This window comes from Embiotoca jacksoni, unplaced genomic scaffold, assembly GCF_022577435.1.
Source record: "Embiotoca jacksoni isolate LCO1_2020_lvr unplaced genomic scaffold, fEmbJac1.0.p SCAF_10, whole genome shotgun sequence".
Classification (NCBI taxonomy): Eukaryota; Metazoa; Chordata; class Actinopteri; family Embiotocidae; genus Embiotoca; species Embiotoca jacksoni.
The window spans coordinates 8,359,236-8,378,766 of record NW_027185230.1 but is presented as its reverse complement, the minus strand read 5'-3'; the positions used below and the strand labels follow the sequence as shown (position 1 = coordinate 8,378,766).

The 19,531-nt window shown below is 38.7% G+C and overlaps 1 protein-coding gene across 1 annotated transcript; it reads right to left on the bottom strand.

Moving 5' to 3' along the window:
- Positions 1-7,424: 7,424 nt before the first annotated feature.
- On the bottom strand, positions 7,425-17,462 carry LOC138206908 (programmed cell death 1 ligand 1-like). The gene is made up of 9 exons (XM_069163752.1): positions 17,143-17,462; positions 15,819-15,879; positions 15,420-15,676; positions 14,710-14,806; positions 14,119-14,385; positions 12,940-13,050; positions 11,115-11,183; positions 10,764-10,803; positions 7,425-9,717 (listed from the first exon to the last, which is right to left on the bottom strand). The coding sequence occupies exons 1-8, from the start codon at positions 17,146-17,148 to the stop codon at positions 10,769-10,771; spliced, it is 903 nt and encodes a 300-aa protein (XP_069019853.1). The 5' UTR covers positions 17,149-17,462; the 3' UTR covers positions 7,425-9,717; positions 10,764-10,768.
- Between the last annotated feature and the right edge of the window lie 2,069 nt (positions 17,463-19,531).

Below are 19,531 nucleotides of genomic sequence, written 5' to 3'. Positions count from 1 at the left end.
TATAAATAATATTAAATTAAAAAGACTACAACAGTTCCTAAATTACTCCAATCATCTTTTTCTGCATTATGTTGTATAAAAGTAAAGTTTTCATATTGAACAGCATTTGCGCCGGTACCGATATATCTGCGTTAGGCCGATACAGAAATCGGTCAAGTTGTATTGCCTAGTACAGAGTTACTATGGTTACGCATGTAAAACAGATGAAAATAGAATCGAGGCGTAAATATAAGTGGGTATAGCGCAAGTACACTGCGAGCCATCGTGCAAGACTGAAACACGCTCTGAAATGCTCCGGTGTGCACGCGCATATACTCGCATTGGAAATTTAAAAATCAGTATCTCTCAAGTCTCCTCTTCATCTCGGTGTCCTCATCCTCTCTTTCTTTCGTCTGCGCCGTATCGCCACCTTCATGCAGATTTCTGCTCTGCATTATTCATACCTTTTGAGAGAAGCTTCAGACGACGGTCTTAATACGAGTCTGAGAAAACGACCTGTTTTATGTGTCACAGCCACAGTACGCGTGACAGAACAGAAGGCATGCGTACATGTGGGGCCTGTCTGGCCGCTCTCTGCTGCCTCTGATTATACCCCACAGCCGCGTGTCCCTGCTGCGGCTGAAGCGCCGAGGAGGCCGAGTAGTTAGGCGACAACAGAGCTGACCACTTCAGCGCAGACGGAATTGGATTGATCCCACATGCACACCTCTCATCACCTCCTCCTCCCCTCTCTGTCTCTCGCTTCTCATCACCTCTGGAGTGTGAAGAGCATCAGAGTGTGAGAAGCCACCCTGAAGATCTCATCAAGGATCCAATCAGCGCGTGAATGCAAAATGCACTCTCCTCCTTGCGATGTGATGATGGGGAAAAGACATTGAGAGAGCTTGTTTGGAGCAAGAATCTCTGCATATGCAAATTGAACTTAAAATTTAAATGGATTTGATGTTCATAAGAGTATCTCTGACACTTTCGGGGATGTGGCAACGGGCTCGAAGGAAAAGTTTAGGTGCAGATTAGCCTATTAATATTTATAGACGTAATTGTTAAACTGTGTGGCATGAGGCCTGCTCGTGCCTGGTGTAACGTAGACCATGTTCGGGCCTTATCCAGGTGGGCACTCTTACAGCCCCTAACGGGGAAATGGTCGGCCATTTTAGGAGGAAGCTGGATTTCCTAATAATCAGGTAAACTAATACCGGGCACTGAGAGTGTTTCCTTCCGGAGCTGTTGGCACGTCAGTCATTCACAGAATTGCTCCTGTCTGATCTGCGAGCCATTTTAACTCAAAGGAACGTGTGCCACTCCACCCCCTCCATGCATTTAGAGAGGACCACACGGGCCCCTTTGGATAGCCTGTACACCCACGAGGAGGCTCCCCGACCATCGCAGGGACCAACCAGACGTCCCAACACGCACTCGCACACACCTCCTGCTTCTCAAATGTGAACAAAGCGTTCCTCAGTCTAAAGTGGTTAAACTGTCATTTCAAATCGTCTGGACATCGTGATTACCGGCATGGGAGGAATTATATATTTAGCTTTATGTCCGTCGCCATTTCCTCCCCCCGCCCTGATCTGAAGTGACTAGCCAGTAGTACCCTCGATATTACTATCTCTGAGGAGTTTAAACCTTCCCCCAGGAGACGAGAGTAATCAAGGGCTGCCAGCAGGAGAGAGGCAGGCAGGGAGGGATGTGGATGAGAGGTGTGGGCTGGGTGGTTTTGGAGACCTTTAGTGATGGGATGGTGGAGGAAATGACAATGGACTCAATTTACAAATGTATATGTCGAAATCCTTCAACGGAAAACAAGAAAGAAAAAAAAGTCACTTTTTCTTACATTAAAACAAAAATATCTGCTGAACAAACACCCACATATTTCATGACTATTAAAAATGAGGCAAATCACTGCACCATAATCCAGAAAAGGTTTTCACTTGTTTCAAGAAATGTTTGGGCAGTAAGACTCAAAAGACAAAAATGACTTGATATTTTTGCAGTCCAGTAACCGCTTTAAGTAAATTTGACTCATGCACTGTACAAGTCAGCAAGACATAACACAGTAAGGACAAAGACTGAGGGGCAGTAGCTGTTCAATGTAAGGGAAGGCGTTAGAGTTCTTCATTCAGTCATTGACACAGAAGATGTCAATTTTGGCAAGAACCGTTTGTCCCTCAGTAAATCCACTCGCACGCCGAGCTTCCAAGATTTCATCCAACCTGAAGAGACTCATTCATCCTCAATAACGTCACCGCTTGGTCATAAATAAAAGTGACCTCTAGGAAAGCAGATGAACGCAGCCAACGGACTGGACAGGAAGCCCGTTAATCTGCAATCCAATCCGGGCCTAGTCTAGTGAAACCCGGCTCAGCTTGGCTGACCGAGGCCTGCGAGGAAGGAAGTGAAGGACTCAGGAAGCGGTGTTCAGAGCTTTCACCAGTCATATCCATCACAGTGCGTGGAGATGGAAGCATGTGTGTGCATGTGTGTGTGTTTCACCAGTCATATCCATCACAGGGCTCTGTCTCCAGGCCCGGGCAAAGAGAACTGGAGGGTCATTAGAGGGGCTGGGCTGCAGGCTGCAGCGCTGCACTTTAACTAAACATCTTTTCCATAAAATAAATGCTTCCAGGTTACCGCGGGTCCTGGAGAACCCGGGTCGCCTCGCTTTTGCTGCCACTCATCTGATCCCAATTACCAGACAGTCTGGGTCAGTGCCAGCGGAGACTATATGGATATAGATTGGAGTTGTTAGACTCCGGTGAAGACCGGAATGGACCGCACAACCAGACTGTGGCATCTTTTGGGCTTAAATCAACACATCAATATCCCCCTTTGCCCACGCTGTGCGTACTCTGTAGTTAAGAAGAAAAAAAAAAGTAATACAAGCAATAACACACGTCTATTGGAACTATGGTTTTTGCACATACATTTTACGTCTTTGGCTTTCACTCAGGCTTTTTGTACGTGTAGGTTAAGTGCATAGCTTGAGAGAATAAAGCATTGTGGTGATCAAACCTGTGACCTCGCTGCGATATGAATCTAACCACAAAGCCACCTCATCATCCAACTAACTCCCAAATTGGCAGAAATGTGACATTTGAGATCTGTGGACCCGTTTGACTATATTCACTGTTTTCCACACATATAAATAGATATTCACACACTATTTACTGTGTCTCAAAAATAGGCAGCTGTTTTCATTCGAGTTTACACTCTAGGTAAGGAAAGTTTATTTGTGTGACACCTTTCAACACCAAGGTATTTTATAATACTTAAGAAAAATAGAAATCATTTTGTTTTTATATTTCTGTCTTATTCCTTGGGGTTCCCAATACTTCCACGAGTAGCTCTAAAACTTGGTGTCACATCACATAATAACATACTGTGTATCATGTCCTGTAGTTTCATCACATCATGTCATGAAGTCCTTTTATTGGATGTCGTGTCATAAAATGTTATGACATATCACATCATATTTTATGCACATTTACAACGTGGCTTATTATTGCATGGAATATCATGATGTCAAAGTATCATATTTGTGATCATTTGTCCTGTCACGTACATTTTAGCATCTCTAACTCTTTCTATGTTCGTGGGCTACAAAATGAGTGTAACTCCAGTCAGGTCCAACACAGTTGCTGAACCTAAAACTTACTGCATCTTTGTTGTTGACTGTATTTGTTTTCTTTGAAACAGAAGCAGACGTAAAGCACAAACAGCTGTTGTGTTGCATCAGCGTCTCAGATCATGATAACTTGTAAAAACTTATCCCATTGTGGATTTTTTTTTTATGGCCGTATAGAAACATAAATCTTACCGGAATCTGACAGGTTTAGTAACATATTCTATAGTAAAAATATAACAGCATTTGTGTGTAAGCCAGCACATTCATTACATTCACTCCAGTTGTATTAGATGTATGAGGGTAACCTGATCTTGGAGGAGAGGAAGAGTTGATCATGGTGATGCATTTGTGTGTGTGTGTTTTTGTGTGGACGCAGTGTGCATTTACATCCACACATTATTGAATAATTGTTTCCTGATGCTCCCCTCTTCCCTGGAATATTAATTACCAAATGATGAAACTTTGTCGGTCTGATAGGTCGACACTGAAGGAGGAAATGGGGGCCGTGCCTGTAGGAGATCATACTTTTTGATGGGGTTAACTCTCATTTTGAGTATGTGTTGTGTGTTTTGTGTCTGGCTCTGTTGTGAGGCAGGAGGGGTGATGGGTGTGGACTAAAGCATGATAAGTGTTGGAGAGTTTAGTTTCAGGGGGAAGCATTTTTCTTGGATTGAATGGATGCGGAGACATTTTCAGGGCAGCTGAACAAAGCAAGTGATGTTAGAGTATTTTTGGCACAGGACCACTTAATACATATATCTCATCTAAATTATTGTCAACCAGAAGAAGAAAAAAACCTAGGAAAAGCAAATTTGAAAGTTGTCCTCAAATGTTGCTGTTTATGTGCTACTGTTAATTTGGTAACAATTTTTCCTTTCATGGTTAAATCAAGTTACATATGTGAGTAAGGAAAGTTAATTTAGCATCCCACATTTCACAGAGAAAAGTCATATAGTGCTTTACAAAGATAAAATTGGATAATTATTTTTTTAAAACAGCAATAAAAAATTTTTTTTAAAAAAAATCTATAAAACAAAGCAGTAACAAACACTAAAAAAAACAGATGAAACTGGAAGAGAGTTCAATAGTGTCAGAGGCACAAATTTCACAATCACCTTTTGTTTTTAGTGGAGAGAGACACAAACAGTTACACCCAGGTCAAAAGACCTAAATGACCGATCACAGATGTACTCAAGTACTTGAACATGTAGGACTCTAGAGTGCATCCGGAAAGTATTCCTCAAAATTCGACACACAATACCCCATAATGACAAAGTGAAAAAAGTTTAATATTTTCGCAAATCTATTAAAAATAAAAGTACATAAGTATTCACAGCCTTTGCTCAATACTTTGTTGAAGCACCTTTGGCAGAAATTACAGCCTCAAGTCTTTTTGAATATGATGCTACAAGCTTGGCACCTATTTTTGGGCAGTTTCTCCCATTCTTCTTTGCAGGATCTCTCAAACTCCATCAGGTTGGATGGGGAGCGTCGGTGCACAGCCATTTTCAGATCTCTCCAGAGATGTTCAATCGGGTTCAAGTCTGGGCTCTGGCTGGGCCACTCAAGGACATTCACAGAGTTGTCCCAAAGCCACTCCTTTGTTATCTTGGCTGTGTGCTTCGGGTCGTTGTCCTGTTGGAAGATGAACCTTCGCCCCAGTCTGAGGTCCAGAGCGCTCTCTTACAGATGATGGAGGCCGCTGTGCTCATTGGGATCTTCAATGCTGCAGAAATTTTTCTGTACCCTTCCCCAGATCTGTGCCTCGATACAATCCTGTCTCGGAGGTCTACAGACAATTCCTTGGACTTCATGGCTTGGTTTGTGCTCTGACATGCACTGTCAGACTGTGGGACCTTATATAGACAGATGTGTGTCTTTCCAAATCATGTCCAATCAACTGAATTTACCAGGTGGAATCCAATCAAGTTGTAGAAACATCTCAAGGATGATCAGTGGAAACAGGATGCACCTGAGCTCAATTTTGAGTGTCATGGCAAAGGCTGTGAATACTTATGTACCTGGGATTTTTTTCGTTTTTTTATTTTTAATAGATTTGCAAAAATTTCAAAAAAACTTTTTTCACGTCATCATTATGGGGTATTGTGTGTAGAAATTTGAGGACATTTTTTTTTTTATTTAATCCATTTTGGAATAAGGCTGTAACATAACAAAATGTGGAAAAAGTGAAGCGCTGTGAATACTTTCCAGATGCACTGTATGTGTGAGGACAAGACCCTTAAACTGAATCCTAAACTAAGTTTACAATCCTGTAGACAAGACAGGATAAGAAGCTATTAAACAGACATCGTCGACTGCAATATTAAGAACAGTGAGCAGAAGAAACTATAACCTCATAAGAACCTTCCCTTTTATCAAATATCACTTTTTTTGTTTGTTTCATTTCTAAGTTCTTCCCTTGTGACCCTTTTATTCCAAGATTATCCACATAATTACACTAAATTTCATTGATTTATTGTCAATCAGAAATGTTCCAAAACTCCCTCTGTGAGCCCGCATGAAAAGGAGGATGGCGCCATCTATTGAGACTACAGTGTAGGCAGGTAATGAAACTGCCCTGCATCTTTTATTACCTGAACTAAACTTCTTGTAGATATGTAAGAAAAATAACTTTCCAATCCGTACTTAGATATTTTTATTTACAGAATGGCTGTCCTTGTTAAGATGAAAGAAAAAGTGATAAATGTCAAATAAGCCTTGAAGGTTCGATGTAAAACGTCAGTTTTCTATTTGACAGAGAATATTATTCAAATTGGAGTTTCTTAGTAGTCATGGTGGGACATTATGTAAACGTCCCGAAGAAGCTTTTCTTGCTTCATAAACGTCTCTTCTCTCCGTCAGTATATATATTTTTAATAACTTTTCCAAAGTATCACAACACATTTGGCCTTTGGCTTTTTCCATGATTCCGATTTCTTAACAGTAACTGAGGTAAATATATTTTTACTAATTGATATAAGCACTAGTGTTTATAATAATGTTAAATTGCTGTGATTATGATGTGTTACTGTATTTGTCTTCAGTAATTCAGTAATTTTCTGTGACGTGTGCTGATATCAGCCAGGAGAGAAACTTTGATGACACATACTGCATGTGTAACAGCAGCGACCGTAAACTGTCACTGTTTGAATCATATCCCTTCTGTACCGTAATATGAAAAAATAACAACAATTTAGGCAGTTTCAATTCGATGACTCTGTTATGACAGGCTGATGATTTCCTGTTTCTCTTCTCATATTGCTGACCACTGAAATCTTCCCATAATGCTGACCACTAAAATCTTCCCAGCAAGAACTGTCATAAAATTTCCACAAACGAAATGAAGACCAGATGGTATGTTCATCACAGCTCAGACTAAAGATTAAAACATGTTTTCAGAAAATTGCTGTGCTGAGCAGAAAATCTGAGACCTAACTCAGCAATGCTCAAGCAGACTGTGTGCAACTAGTAATCAATGAGGAAGAGGTTGTTCATAAATTATTTCCAAGCAACAGTTGATGAAGGCAAATCATTTACATTCAAAAACAAAGCAAAAAAAACATAATTCAATAGGAATGATAACAGGCGGTTTTGATTTCACTGTTATTGTTGTTGTAACAGCACAGTGTCTATACGGTATGGTCCTTAGAAGTTTTTTTTTTTCAACAAATAATACGTAACGTATTACGATATGCAGTACTTCAACACTTCCGTGATTATTTATATTTATATGATTCTTTTTTGTCTTTGACGGAATACCCGCTATAAAAGTCAATCATTGTTGAGCACCGAACAAACATGTGTGCGAGAAGAAGGTAAACGGGGAGAGGACTCAAATGCACAACAAGAGAGACAGGATGGCAAATCAAAACACAAGCTTTTTATGCACTTAATGGTTTAACACGGAAACAAAAAGACAACAAACAGAATAATAATAATAATAAAAAAAAAAAGGATCCAAAGTCCAAAACATAACAAACAGGCAGTTCTGAAACTGAATGCTGCAGCGATTTAACCAGCAAAGGAGTTGCGGCTGACATGGAGTATATAGTCTGACTGGACTCATTAGTGAGTGATTGCAGCTGGAGCTAATTGGGAAACAAGGAGCAGGTGAAGTGGGCGTGGCAGGCAGGAGGTCATCTTCTGGTGGACGGAGGGAGCGAAACTGGGCAAACAACAAAACCTTAACAAATATACTACAATTAACATTTTTAATACAAAAGGAAGGAACCACCATCATCATTTGTATAGTATCCAGTGCATTTATATAAGCTGAATGTAAGTGTTTTAAAGTCTAACAGACTTTCCAACAACATGCATGGACTTACTTCTAGATACAGTAAATAATGGAAAATTACATTCATTTTATAGGGAACTTGGAGTAAAATATACTAGTTAATATGTTAATTCAATTGGATATTCTTCTATGTAATATTTTAATATTGACACTCCATAAGTGCATTCACATTCATTTACGCTTTGCCTTCATTTTATTCAGAGAGTTTGTTGGACTTTTGGTTAAAATCTTTTGGTTTTCGTCCTGACAGGCTGTGTATCGTGGGACTTTACAGGTGTGTGCCTTTCCAAACTCTGTCCAGTCAATTCAATTTGCCACAGATGGACCCCATTCCATACCTAATGGCTTATTAAAGCAGCCATGATGCACTTGTTTGGCCTGTCACAGTTTGGACTGCCACAGTGAAGGATCAGATTACTTTTGTAAACGAGTTTTCATTTTCAGATTTTTAATGAATTTGCAAAGAATTCCTATTTCCACTTTTGTCGCTTTGCAGTTAAATTCTGAAATCACTTAATGGGACAAAAAGAACACGTTAGCTTATTGATGCTGTGGTATAGATGAACTGAAAGCTTTGTTGGCTGATACATGGAGGAAAATTTCACCACAGTTATGACGGATACTAGTTGATTCCAGGCCTGGACGTAGTCAAGAAGTTATGCAATATAAAGGAGGGCAAACTTCCACAACTACTTAAACAGTTACTGTACTGTTTAGTGAGGTCACACAATGTCGCCATCTATTGTGCAGAATAGAACATGCAAAAATAAATGAGTGTTACTGTAATTTATGTCTCTTGCCAGGAATACTCACAGAAGCATTTCCTCTAACACAAAAAAAGTGCTGCTGCTGTTTGCAACCGAGCAAATTACCGGAACCCTAACCTTTCTTTTTCTCATTTATTTTATTTTATTGTATATACTGTGCATTTTTATATTTAATATTTTTTACTGTTATTTTATTTCTTTCCTGTATCTATAAATGTTGCTGTAGCGAAATAATTTCCCCTTGGGGATTAATAAAGTATCTATCCATCTATCTATCTGGACTGACAAGGAGTGGAAACCGAAACCTCTGCAATCATTAATGAAGTGCTTGAATGACCACATATATTAGAAACGGGGAGTTTTGAAGCACATCTGAAATCACTTTCAGAGGTTTCATGAATGATAGAGACAAAATTATGGTGGATTTCTGATTACATTTTTCTGGTAATATGATTTACTTCATGTAAATAAAAAAATATAAAACTACATTACACGTAAAACTTCAAAACAACAATCAGGACTAGAAAGAAAAGAATACAAAATCAATATGTATTGCATCACTTACACATTTTACATTCACGGCATTTTTGGCTGACAAAAGAAAACATGTCTAAACAACAAAAGTGCTTCATGTGTTTGATGGTCACAAAGTTTTGTATTATCAGTACTTCACAGATATTATTTTGAGCATTAGTTGTAAGAGCATGGGGCAAGTTCCCAAGCAGGCCGTGACCAGCACCCTGCAACTGGCCTGCCTCTCTTACTTGGAAACCTCCTTAAGAAGAAAACACAGTTCCCCTTTCTGTAAACCATCCAACGACAGCACAGCCTGAACACCGTTCTCAGCTCTTCTGTTGATGGTGAGGTGTTACTGTATCTTCTGAAACAAGCTACCTTTTATTGCGCTGCAATCAATATACAGAGGAGAGGTAGGACGCTGAGATCAAGAAGTTCGAAAATGCATATGCTCATGTCCAAAATGAGACCGGGATGAGGCTACCGTCATTTTCACATCGTGACCCTCACTGGAAAAAAAAAAGAAGGAAAGTGGTGATTTTACAATACAGAGGGCTACACTTTCACAAGGGCCGGTCCGACCAGAATTTACTATGGCAACATTTCACAAAATTAATTCATTTTAATGGAATTGTTTCAACCTGTAGATTTTTCATGTTTCATGCTGTTTCGTAGGAATATAAAGCTGTCTTTACATTAAGAACCTAAACAGTAATTATTTAGGTTCTGATAGTTTATATTTCACTGGAGATTTTAAGGAGCATCGAGGACAGTGAGACTCTTGTCAACCAGCACCTAATAGCACATAGTACCCCACATTGAGATTGTCTCAAGAACTACAGCCTGGTATTATCTGCGCAAAAATGGAAATGAATACATTTTTACCAATGACATGTCCATAAGAGACCATGTAGAATGGGAAGATGATTGAGCCTAGTATTGATCCATGTAGAACACCACACAATAATTTAGTCCACAAAATTAGAAAGGAAAAATTATCTTCATTCTTAGAAATTGTTTTTAAATCAGTGTGGGGTCCAGCTTATCTTTCCAGTGGAAGTGAATCTATTCACAGTGGAGACCCTACAGCCTTTGAAGGCAACTCCTCCACACTGATAGCACCACAGTGGTGTCTCGCGTCTGTACTGACGGAAATTTCAGGATAATGAGCTTTCAGATACAACCACAGATTTTCCTCCATGTGACCTGCAGACATCAAAACAATGTGAAAAGATCCCTTCTTTTTTAAATTTTTTTATTTTTTTATTTTTTTTTTATTATTATTTCTGTCTTGAACAGATATTTGCCTGTAAGGCACTAGAAGTACAGTTTTTGTATAAATATAGTTAGATTATTCAGAACTTTAAAGATATCTTGTGGGTGTCTTAAGGTTGGTGTTTAACATCTATACAGCCAGTGATGCATTAATTCTTTCTTGGCTGAATTTTTTTTTAGTAGAACCCAAAAGAATAAAACAAATACAGGATTTTACTCAGTGAATTATGTATGATCATAACTGAAAAACTTAAATCTCAGAGTAATAACAGTCACTTACCATCATTAAAAAACAGCTGCCTCGTTGTCCTTGTCTTCATCTATTTGTTGGCCCGGTGGGAAGAAACAGCACAGTCAGAGATCAGGCACAGTAGACCGTAACATTGACAGATGTTTGAATCTGTCAGTTTTATTGTCCTGAATTAGTGAATATTTTAATCATTGAGAGTGTAAACATAATTAAAAAAGGAATACATTTTATTCTAATCAATAGAAAGCCATTTGGTGCAGAACATCTTTTGTCCCGAGTTGCCACTTTGAAAACAATGGTGCTAAAAGCTTTACAATCAGGTGGAATCACTGAGATTCAATAATAAAACATAAATTATAAATATAATGAAGTTAGACTCACAGGCAGCAGCAGACACAGAATGCTCCCGACCACCAGCCAGACAGTTCCTAATGCTGGAAGTGTTGCATCCTATCACAAAAAAAAAATATGCTTTTAATTAAGTGTGTTGGTACAGTGAGTGTAAGGATGTATATATGGACAGATATAAATCATTGTGTAGGGTTTGTGTGGCCCTGTTTACAAACAAATTAAATGAATCATTTTATAGAATTATATTAAAGTTATTTTGTTAAATGTTTGTGGACAATGGTGATATACTGTTAATGCGGTATATGGGCTGATATAGTATAATAATGTCACAGTTTATTTTGACTATATGCTCTTGAAAGCACTGTTATGCAGGTTCACACTTTTCTGATAAGAGTTTAAAAATGTCATCCAGATGTTTCCGGGACTGTAACTGAAGTAAGACTTCTTATCATGTTCACACACTCATATATGGAGGAATGTGTCTACTACTGAAATGATGGAAGTCTTTATTTGTACACTAATACAAATAAACGTGTGTCCAAAAACCACCCGTGCATTTTATTTAATAGCCTTAAATTCCCCTTTTACCCAAAACAAAACCAATCTGGGTGTTTCCACTTTAGTCTGCTGATTGTGACACATTTTAGTTTCAAAGAAGCAAAGTCATCCTCTCACGAAAACATGCGTCACATGTCACATGCTTATATATTATAAGCAAATAAAAAAGGTCAAACACGATGGTGCCAAATCTATTGCTTTCATGAACACTTCCTGTTTTCAGTGGTATCATGTCGTAACGTGTCTGTTCCTTTGTCTTTACTGTTGAAATGACACAGGATGCAAACAAAAAAAGCTAGGTGCCTATGGCTTTGACACAGGAAAGCTGCTTCTGGAATGTTGGGGAATGTACAATATGTTTTTTGAGGTGAGACAAATTTTACATCATTTTTTTTCCACATGAATTACGACAGGTAAAACTAAACCAGTGTGACTGCTTACAATCAGGATATAATAAATGGCCTACAGTAAAACAGATTTTCTTCTGTTATTTCCTTCTGTCATTGTATATGCCAAAGGGAAATGCAGCCTGGCAGTGACCCCACCCATCCTGCACACTTTCTGTAACAAGTCATGCATTCAGGCTACAGACCACAGCTGCATGTGAAACAGTATTGATGCATGGTTTTACCACATGAGCATTGTCACATGTACAAATGCCCAAAAGAAAAGAAAAAAAAAAATCCTTTTGAAGTAGATGTTACATTGATGTGGATATGTTGTCTCTAGTCCACACTTACAGTTTACATGGAGTCTGTATAAACGCAGTAAGAAGAGATGTTTTGTTTAGTTTTTTTTTCTAAACTATTCCGTTAGCAATTTAAGTTCCTTTTGAAAAATAAATAGATTGTCCTGTTAACAATGAGATGAACTTTGCTGGCCTTATGTCTAGGGTTTAAAGCTGCAGACTGGCATTATCTGTGTAAAAATGGAAATGAATACAAGTTTACCAATGATATGTCCTTCAAGGAACATGTAGAATGAGAAGATGATCAGGGTTATTATGGATCCATGGGGAACACCACACAATTCAAAACTAAAGCACTAAAAATGATTTTTCTTTAAAAAATTGTTTTTAAATGAGCAGGGTCTAATGCTGCGTAGTTTGGACTATAAAGGGAAAGAACTATTGGAGAGAAAAGTATGCACAATGGAGATCCTAGTTGGGATCACATTAAGTGAGTGAACAGAGGATTATTTGTGTAATATTGTTTTCTCTAGATAAGAGAGTGATAAGTTCAAAATAGGTTAAATGCTGTACTGCACTGTACACAGAAATAATTAAGTGATTGATTACCTTTCCGTCGTCCATAAGTGAGCACTCCAACAATAATGATAACCATGATCGCTGCTATGCTGAACACAATGATGAGAGCATCACTTTTTGCGTGAAAAGTTGGTAGGTCACCTGTGAAAAGAGTGAAAAGATACAGCGATTACTGTTAACCCACTTGTAATTCAGCTATAACAAGGCCAGCATACGTGTTGTGTTTGTGCCAACACTTTGTTTAGCTACTATGGAAATAACCAAACAAACCAAAGCCAAACAGCTGTAAACTTCCCCATGCTGGTCAGGAGTTAAAATTATTGCAGCTATTTACGCAGCTCATGATTATGTAATAGTAGTTGGGTTAGCTTTGCAGGCACCACCAGTCCTCTTCTACTTCTCCTTCTCTTCACAATTTGTTTTCCTTAATTTAGCATAAAAAAACCAAACATGTTTTATCTTATTTCAGGTGCAGAGCTGAAACCCTGAGAAGAAGTGTAATACAATGTTGTACTTTTGAATTTTAACTTATCAATTCCAAATATACTATATGCAAAAGAGCAAATCATTTTTAGACACATATAAATGAAACTATGAACAGCATACTTGCACACTCCTGTCACAGTACCCCTACACACTGCTGAACTCAAACACCACCTACAGCTTCAACCACAAACAGCGGAAACCTTGTTATGCTGGAAAAACTCTAGTCTAGCGTTGGAATCATAATACTGCATATTTCCCCTTAATCTGATTACATTTGATGTGGGTGGGCTGACAGTGTCACAAAAACAACACAAGTATAACCGGAAGCCGCAGTAGATAGTCATACATAAAATGTCCTCTCTTAGGTTGAAAGGTTTAACCGAACATTTTAATGTCTGATACAGACTAATTTCAAAATATGCAGATTCAGTTTTTAGATAACAGAGCGCAGGGCAGCATGAAGGAAAATGCAAAGTAAAAACAGTTACGCAAAAGCGGAGAGATGCTGTCATACGTTGTCTCCGTTTTTCTTATTTGATCATTTGATCTCATAGTTTTTGGGCGGCACAGAGCTGACTAGAAACAGGCGTGGGGTGTGATGACGTGCAATGGAGTGCCCCGACTTGACTTGACCCGAGAAAAATTACGGTTATCGTGCGTCTCTCCAGTAGAATATTTTAAGCTTTGTCTTGTAAGAAAACTTGAAAGGAAATGACCATTTACCTGGAATATGAAACGTTGCAGTGTAGCCATCATTTGTAAAGTTACACGTGTACTTGTTTGTCTCTGATGAGCTGACTTGTATCTGACTGGTGATTTTAAACAGCTGCTCTGGTGTAGATACGGCAGTGATGTTTGGACTGCGTCTCTGCTGGTGTTCATCCTGCCACACGACAGAAGTCTGAGGATATCCCTCAGACTGGCAGGTTAGCAGCACCTCATCCCCCTCTGCAGCCTTCTCAATGCGTTTTATCACTGATTTATACGGAGCTGGGAGAGAAGATAGAGATAGAATGAAGTTTAGAGCAGCACTACAATGATATGACTTTGAGATTATAATCGAGAGATCTTCAACAATTCATAGATAAAGGGAAGATCTTGAGCAATTGCTGAAATGGGTCAGAAGCTTTTTTTCTTTTCCCTTTTTTTTTTTAGAAAATTGAGTAATAGTGGTCTTACTTTCATTTTCAGACTGAGTGGTGCTTTGACTGCCCAGAAATGACTGCTTGCTTTGGCCATTGAGCAAGATCATTCCCAGAATCTTTCAGCTAAAAACTTTGAAAAGTATCTCTGTTGCACTTTCACAGTTCTTACCTCTAACAGACAAATTTATAGTTTTATAGTCGGCTCCTTTTCCTGTTTGAACCAAACACTGGTAGTTCCCCGAGTCGTTGATTCTGAGCCCAGAAATCTATAACATGATTAAAGAAGAATAATCGGTAAATATCACTAAAATAGCTCAATTACATGTTTTGCCCTCATAAGCTACAACTACAAACAATCATTAACTCTGTGGCATTATTCCTCTGCCTTTCTCTCAAGTCTTACTCTGTACTATACATATCATGCTAAAAATGACAAAAAGTTTTGAATATCAGCAACTTTCTGAGAAACTCCCCCATCAGTTAAGATCCATCGATCACAGTAACAACCGATATGAACTGGTTTAATGAGTAATGCTGATCTCAGCACATCTTAGTTCAGGTATTGTTATATTTCAAGCAGACACTTCCGTTTTCTGTCCTTTTTTTGTCCGAGTTAGTGTCTGATATAACACTGTAAACACAGATGCTGATAGTGGATAAATAGTACTTTTACAGAAACAAGAAATCCAGAAAAGTTCCGGTAAATATCCGATGACACGCTCTGTACCCTCAGTCGGAAATTTGACTCTCATGTCTCATTCACAATAGGATGAAAAGGAGGTTGGCAAGCTTACATTGCTCTGAGGAATTTTACAGGAAACAATCCATCACCTTTCAAATGTTACCGACAAATGTTTTATAAGGCTTAGCATTAATTACCTTCAGCTTAGCCCAGCCGTCTTTGAGCTCCTCTGTAAGAACTTCCACTCGGCCTTGATATTTTTGAGACGAAGAATGCTTCACACCGTTATCTATCTGGATCACGTCCTGAGCTGTGGTGGGGGTGACCCAGAGCCACGCCACCTTCAGGTCATGTTGAGGATGTGACGGTCGAGGATAGAACCTGCAGCCCATCACAATATTTTCACCGAACTCGGACACATACATGGTTCGCTCTGCCTCCACAGTGAACAAGACTGCAAGGAAACAATACAAATTCATGTCAAGATTAATGTCAATTTGCATTTGATTGTTTTACTTTGAAAATTGTCTCGTGTCAAAGGTTTCAAGTAGATGTGACATTTTCCCTTTTCATTAATGTACACTTAATATACCCACCTGAGAGGGATGGCTGAAACATGACTTGCAAAACCAAAACAAGAGTCCAGTCCATTGAGACCTAATGAAGAAACAAAGGGACTTTGATGTTAAAATCTTCAGGTCATGACTGTCAAAATGAGACACTTTACTGAGGAAGGTCAAATGTTAAGTTTCATCTATATTTCCTTAGTCTGCAAAAAGAAAAACTGGCATCACATGGTGAGACTTGCAATGTTTTTCCTCATCGAGGCATGACTCAGCTCTGCTACAAAGGAAATTACTCCCTCATTTTTGATAACGGCAGAAAAATATCACATCAGATTCTGTCTAGATTTGTGTCAGCACATGCTTACCTCCCACACACACACACACACACAACACAACACAAAAACATCTAATTTCCTCTCTGTAAGCACATTTTATCCTGCAATGTTAGCACCCTGGGCTGCTGTGGAAAAGAGCATCCATCAACATAATCAAACATACATCTTACCTACAATTTCAAGTTTGTCTTACAATTCTTTTGTTTAAGATGTTTATTGGGTGAAAAGGAAATACAGTTGCAGTTGTGCAAAGATTTATGTCTTCAAATGTGGGGCAGCTGAAACTGATGCTTTAGCTTGATCAGCTGTTTGGTTTACAATAGGTATCATTGAAATGAGAATCGGTTAGTAGTGTTACGACAAAAAGGGAATTTTTACTTTAACATACAATGTTCAGGAAGATAATTGTTTGAAACCTGTATTCAGGCAACAGAGCTTAATTCTAGGGCTGCAACTAAAAAATATTTTCATAATCAATGAATCTGTCGATTAATGTCTTGATTTATGGATCAGCTGTTTGGTCTTTAAAATCTCATTGTGCAGCTTAAAATGTCTTGTTTTACACCGACCAAACGTCCATAACCAAAGGGTATTCAGTTTAACATCATGAACACTAAAGGAACCTGAAAATATTTACATTCATAAAAATGACTCCAAACAATAAATTGATAATCGAAATTGGTGATTGATTTTCTTTGACTGATTGACAAATCATTGCGATATTCAAAAAACATAGCAAAGAGGTGATGAGTGGCAAAAAAAAAAAAAAAAAATTTAGTAGCCTATAAAAATATATGCAATCCATGCAAATGAAAAAAAAGAAGACAGATAATGAAATGCTCAGGAAGTGATAAACCTCAGCACTATTGTTGTCAGTAATGATAACAATAATAATAATACGAAAACTGTATTATTATTATTATTATTATTATTATTATAGTTATTATGACCGAGTTAAGTTTTAAATAGCCTATCTGCAAACTCAGAGCGCTTTTCAAAAGTCAATCATCAAGTCTTACCTGCATGTCATTCGATGTATCCTTCTTCCTTAAACTAATTCTCAAACCTCTCCAACTCCGTTTTAAGTAAAGGAGGACGATCGTTTCCTTGATAGTTGTGGTAATCCCACCCACAATAACTTCTGTCACTACACTGACTTCTCCGAGAGCAACTTACGCCAACCTCAAATTCAAAGTCTATTTTTCCCAAATTAGGAAGTGAGAATCCTCTAATAACAGTTTCGTCCTCGTATTGTGAGTAATACAACTACACGCACGGTTAACGGGACTTTGTTTTACTCGTCTCGTCGAGAAAAGAAGTAAAGTGTCCTCCACTATTTCAACAAAAGTGAAAGGAGCGGAAATAAGCTTCCTGTAAGGAAAGAAGCGGTGTCAACTATTCCTGGCAGTGTCTCACCGTCATTAGTCATGAACAAGCTTTAACTAAACTCACATGACAACAGAAAATAGTGACGTGCACATCAAATGATGCCGAGTCAGTCGGATATTTTAGAAACTGTTTGCTTCCTGCTTTGTTTCCCCCCCAGCTGTTTCTGTCTCTGTGGTCACTTTACTCGCAGGGCTTTTTTTTCTTTTTTCTAAAGTATCACGTGAAGTGTACACAATAATACAGTATTATTTACTGTAAATGCCAAAACTTTAGTAAACCCTAATAATTAACTTTTTATTATTATTATTATTATTTATTATGGCCTGACCAGTAGAAGTATTCCGATCATACACTTATCAATAAAGAAAGTATCAACTGTATACAACAATGTCGGCTAAAAGTTACAAACAAAAATTCTGCATCATTTCAAAGTATCAAAAGTGACTCATCATGCATAAAAACGTGCAAACATTTCAGTGGTAAAGCTGGTCAAATTGGAAAAATCCAGGAAAATCACATCATATAAAAGTTATAAATTGATTTGCTTTTGATTGTGGGAAATAAATATTTGATCCCCTACCAGCCAACAAGAATTCTGACTCCCACAGACCGGTTAGATTAGTCATCTCGCTTTAAGAAAGTACTCCCAATCTCAAGTCGTTACCTGTATAAAAGACACCTGTCTCAACTTGTTACCTGTATAAAAGACACCTGTCTCAACTCGTTACCTGTATAAAAGACACCTGTCCACACAGTCAATCAATCAGATTCCAACCTCTCCACCATGGGTGAGACCAAAGAGCTGTCTAAGGACGTCAGGGACAAGATTGTAGACCTGCACAAGGCTGGAATGGGCTACAAGACAACCGGCAAACAGCTCGGTGAGAAGGAGACAACTGTTGGTGCGATTATTTGGAAATGGAAGAAACCCAAAATGACCATCAGTCGCCCTCGGTCTGGGGCTCCACGCAAGATCTCGCCTCGTGGGGTATCGATGATGATGAGAAAGGTGAGGGATCAGCCCAGAACTAGACGGGAGGAACTTGTTAATGATCTCAAGACAGCTGGGACCACAGTCACCAAGAAAACCATCGGTAACACACTACGCTGTAATGGATTAAAATCCTGCAGCGCTGCAAGGTCGCCCTGCTCAAGAATGCACATGTCCAGAGCTGTCTGAAGTTTGCCAATGAACACCTGAATGATTCAGAGAAGGCTTGGGAGTAGTGATGGTGAGATGAAGCCTCATGAGGCATCGAACCACTTCAGATATGCTTGTGTAACTTGGACAATGATGTACAGGACAGGGGACATTTTATTCATTTTTATTCAGAAATAACAGTTTCTCTACAGTTTTTGGTTTTGTGGATGTCCACATGTCAGAAGTAAGGCTAACAGCAGCCACCTTTTCCACTTTAGCCTTAGCCTTCTCCTTAGCTGACTCATACTTGGCCTCCACCATGGCCTTCAGAGCCTAAAGGAAAAAATATATAGTGCTGAACTGTGAGACACAATAAAGTACTCATTTGTTTCATGCATGCACCCATACATATCTGCCTTGTAGGGAGAACATAATTAGGATCCAGTTTGGACACAAATGCCCTGAATCCAACATCATCCACAATACTGAAGGGCTGTGTGTCCTTCACTATCATGGAGACGGGGGCTTCATCCAGCTCTTGTTTTCTGGTGGCTGGTTAAAAGAGAATAAATACAGTGTCTGTTACCTGTCTTTATTTGCACAATAAACAAAAGTGAACAGGGAAAAATTGTGATGGTGCATTTGTAATATTGTAATGACTTACCTTGGCTGGGTGAAGCTCCAGTTTCCTCCTTATTCTCATGCAAGGCACGGTAATGCCTTAGCATGGATGAGGTGTTGTTATTGTACCCCAACTCCTTGGAGCACAATAAACACCTCACCTTTGAATAAAATAAGAAACTGAAAAATACAGTTCTTGATAAGCAAACCTAATGTGTCTGAAATAGAGTTAGATTTAGCTTACCTTATTAGGAGTT

Coding starts and splice junctions, on each gene's coding strand:
- LOC138206908 (XM_069163752.1), bottom strand. Junction 14,807..15,419: donor ACGGCTGGGCTAAGCTGAAG/GTAATTAATGCT, acceptor ATCATGTTATAG/ATTTCTGGGCTCAGAATCAA. Junction 10,804..11,114: donor TTCTGTGTCTGCTGCTGCCT/GTGAGTCTAACT, acceptor GCCAACAAATAG/ATGAAGACAAGGACAACGAG.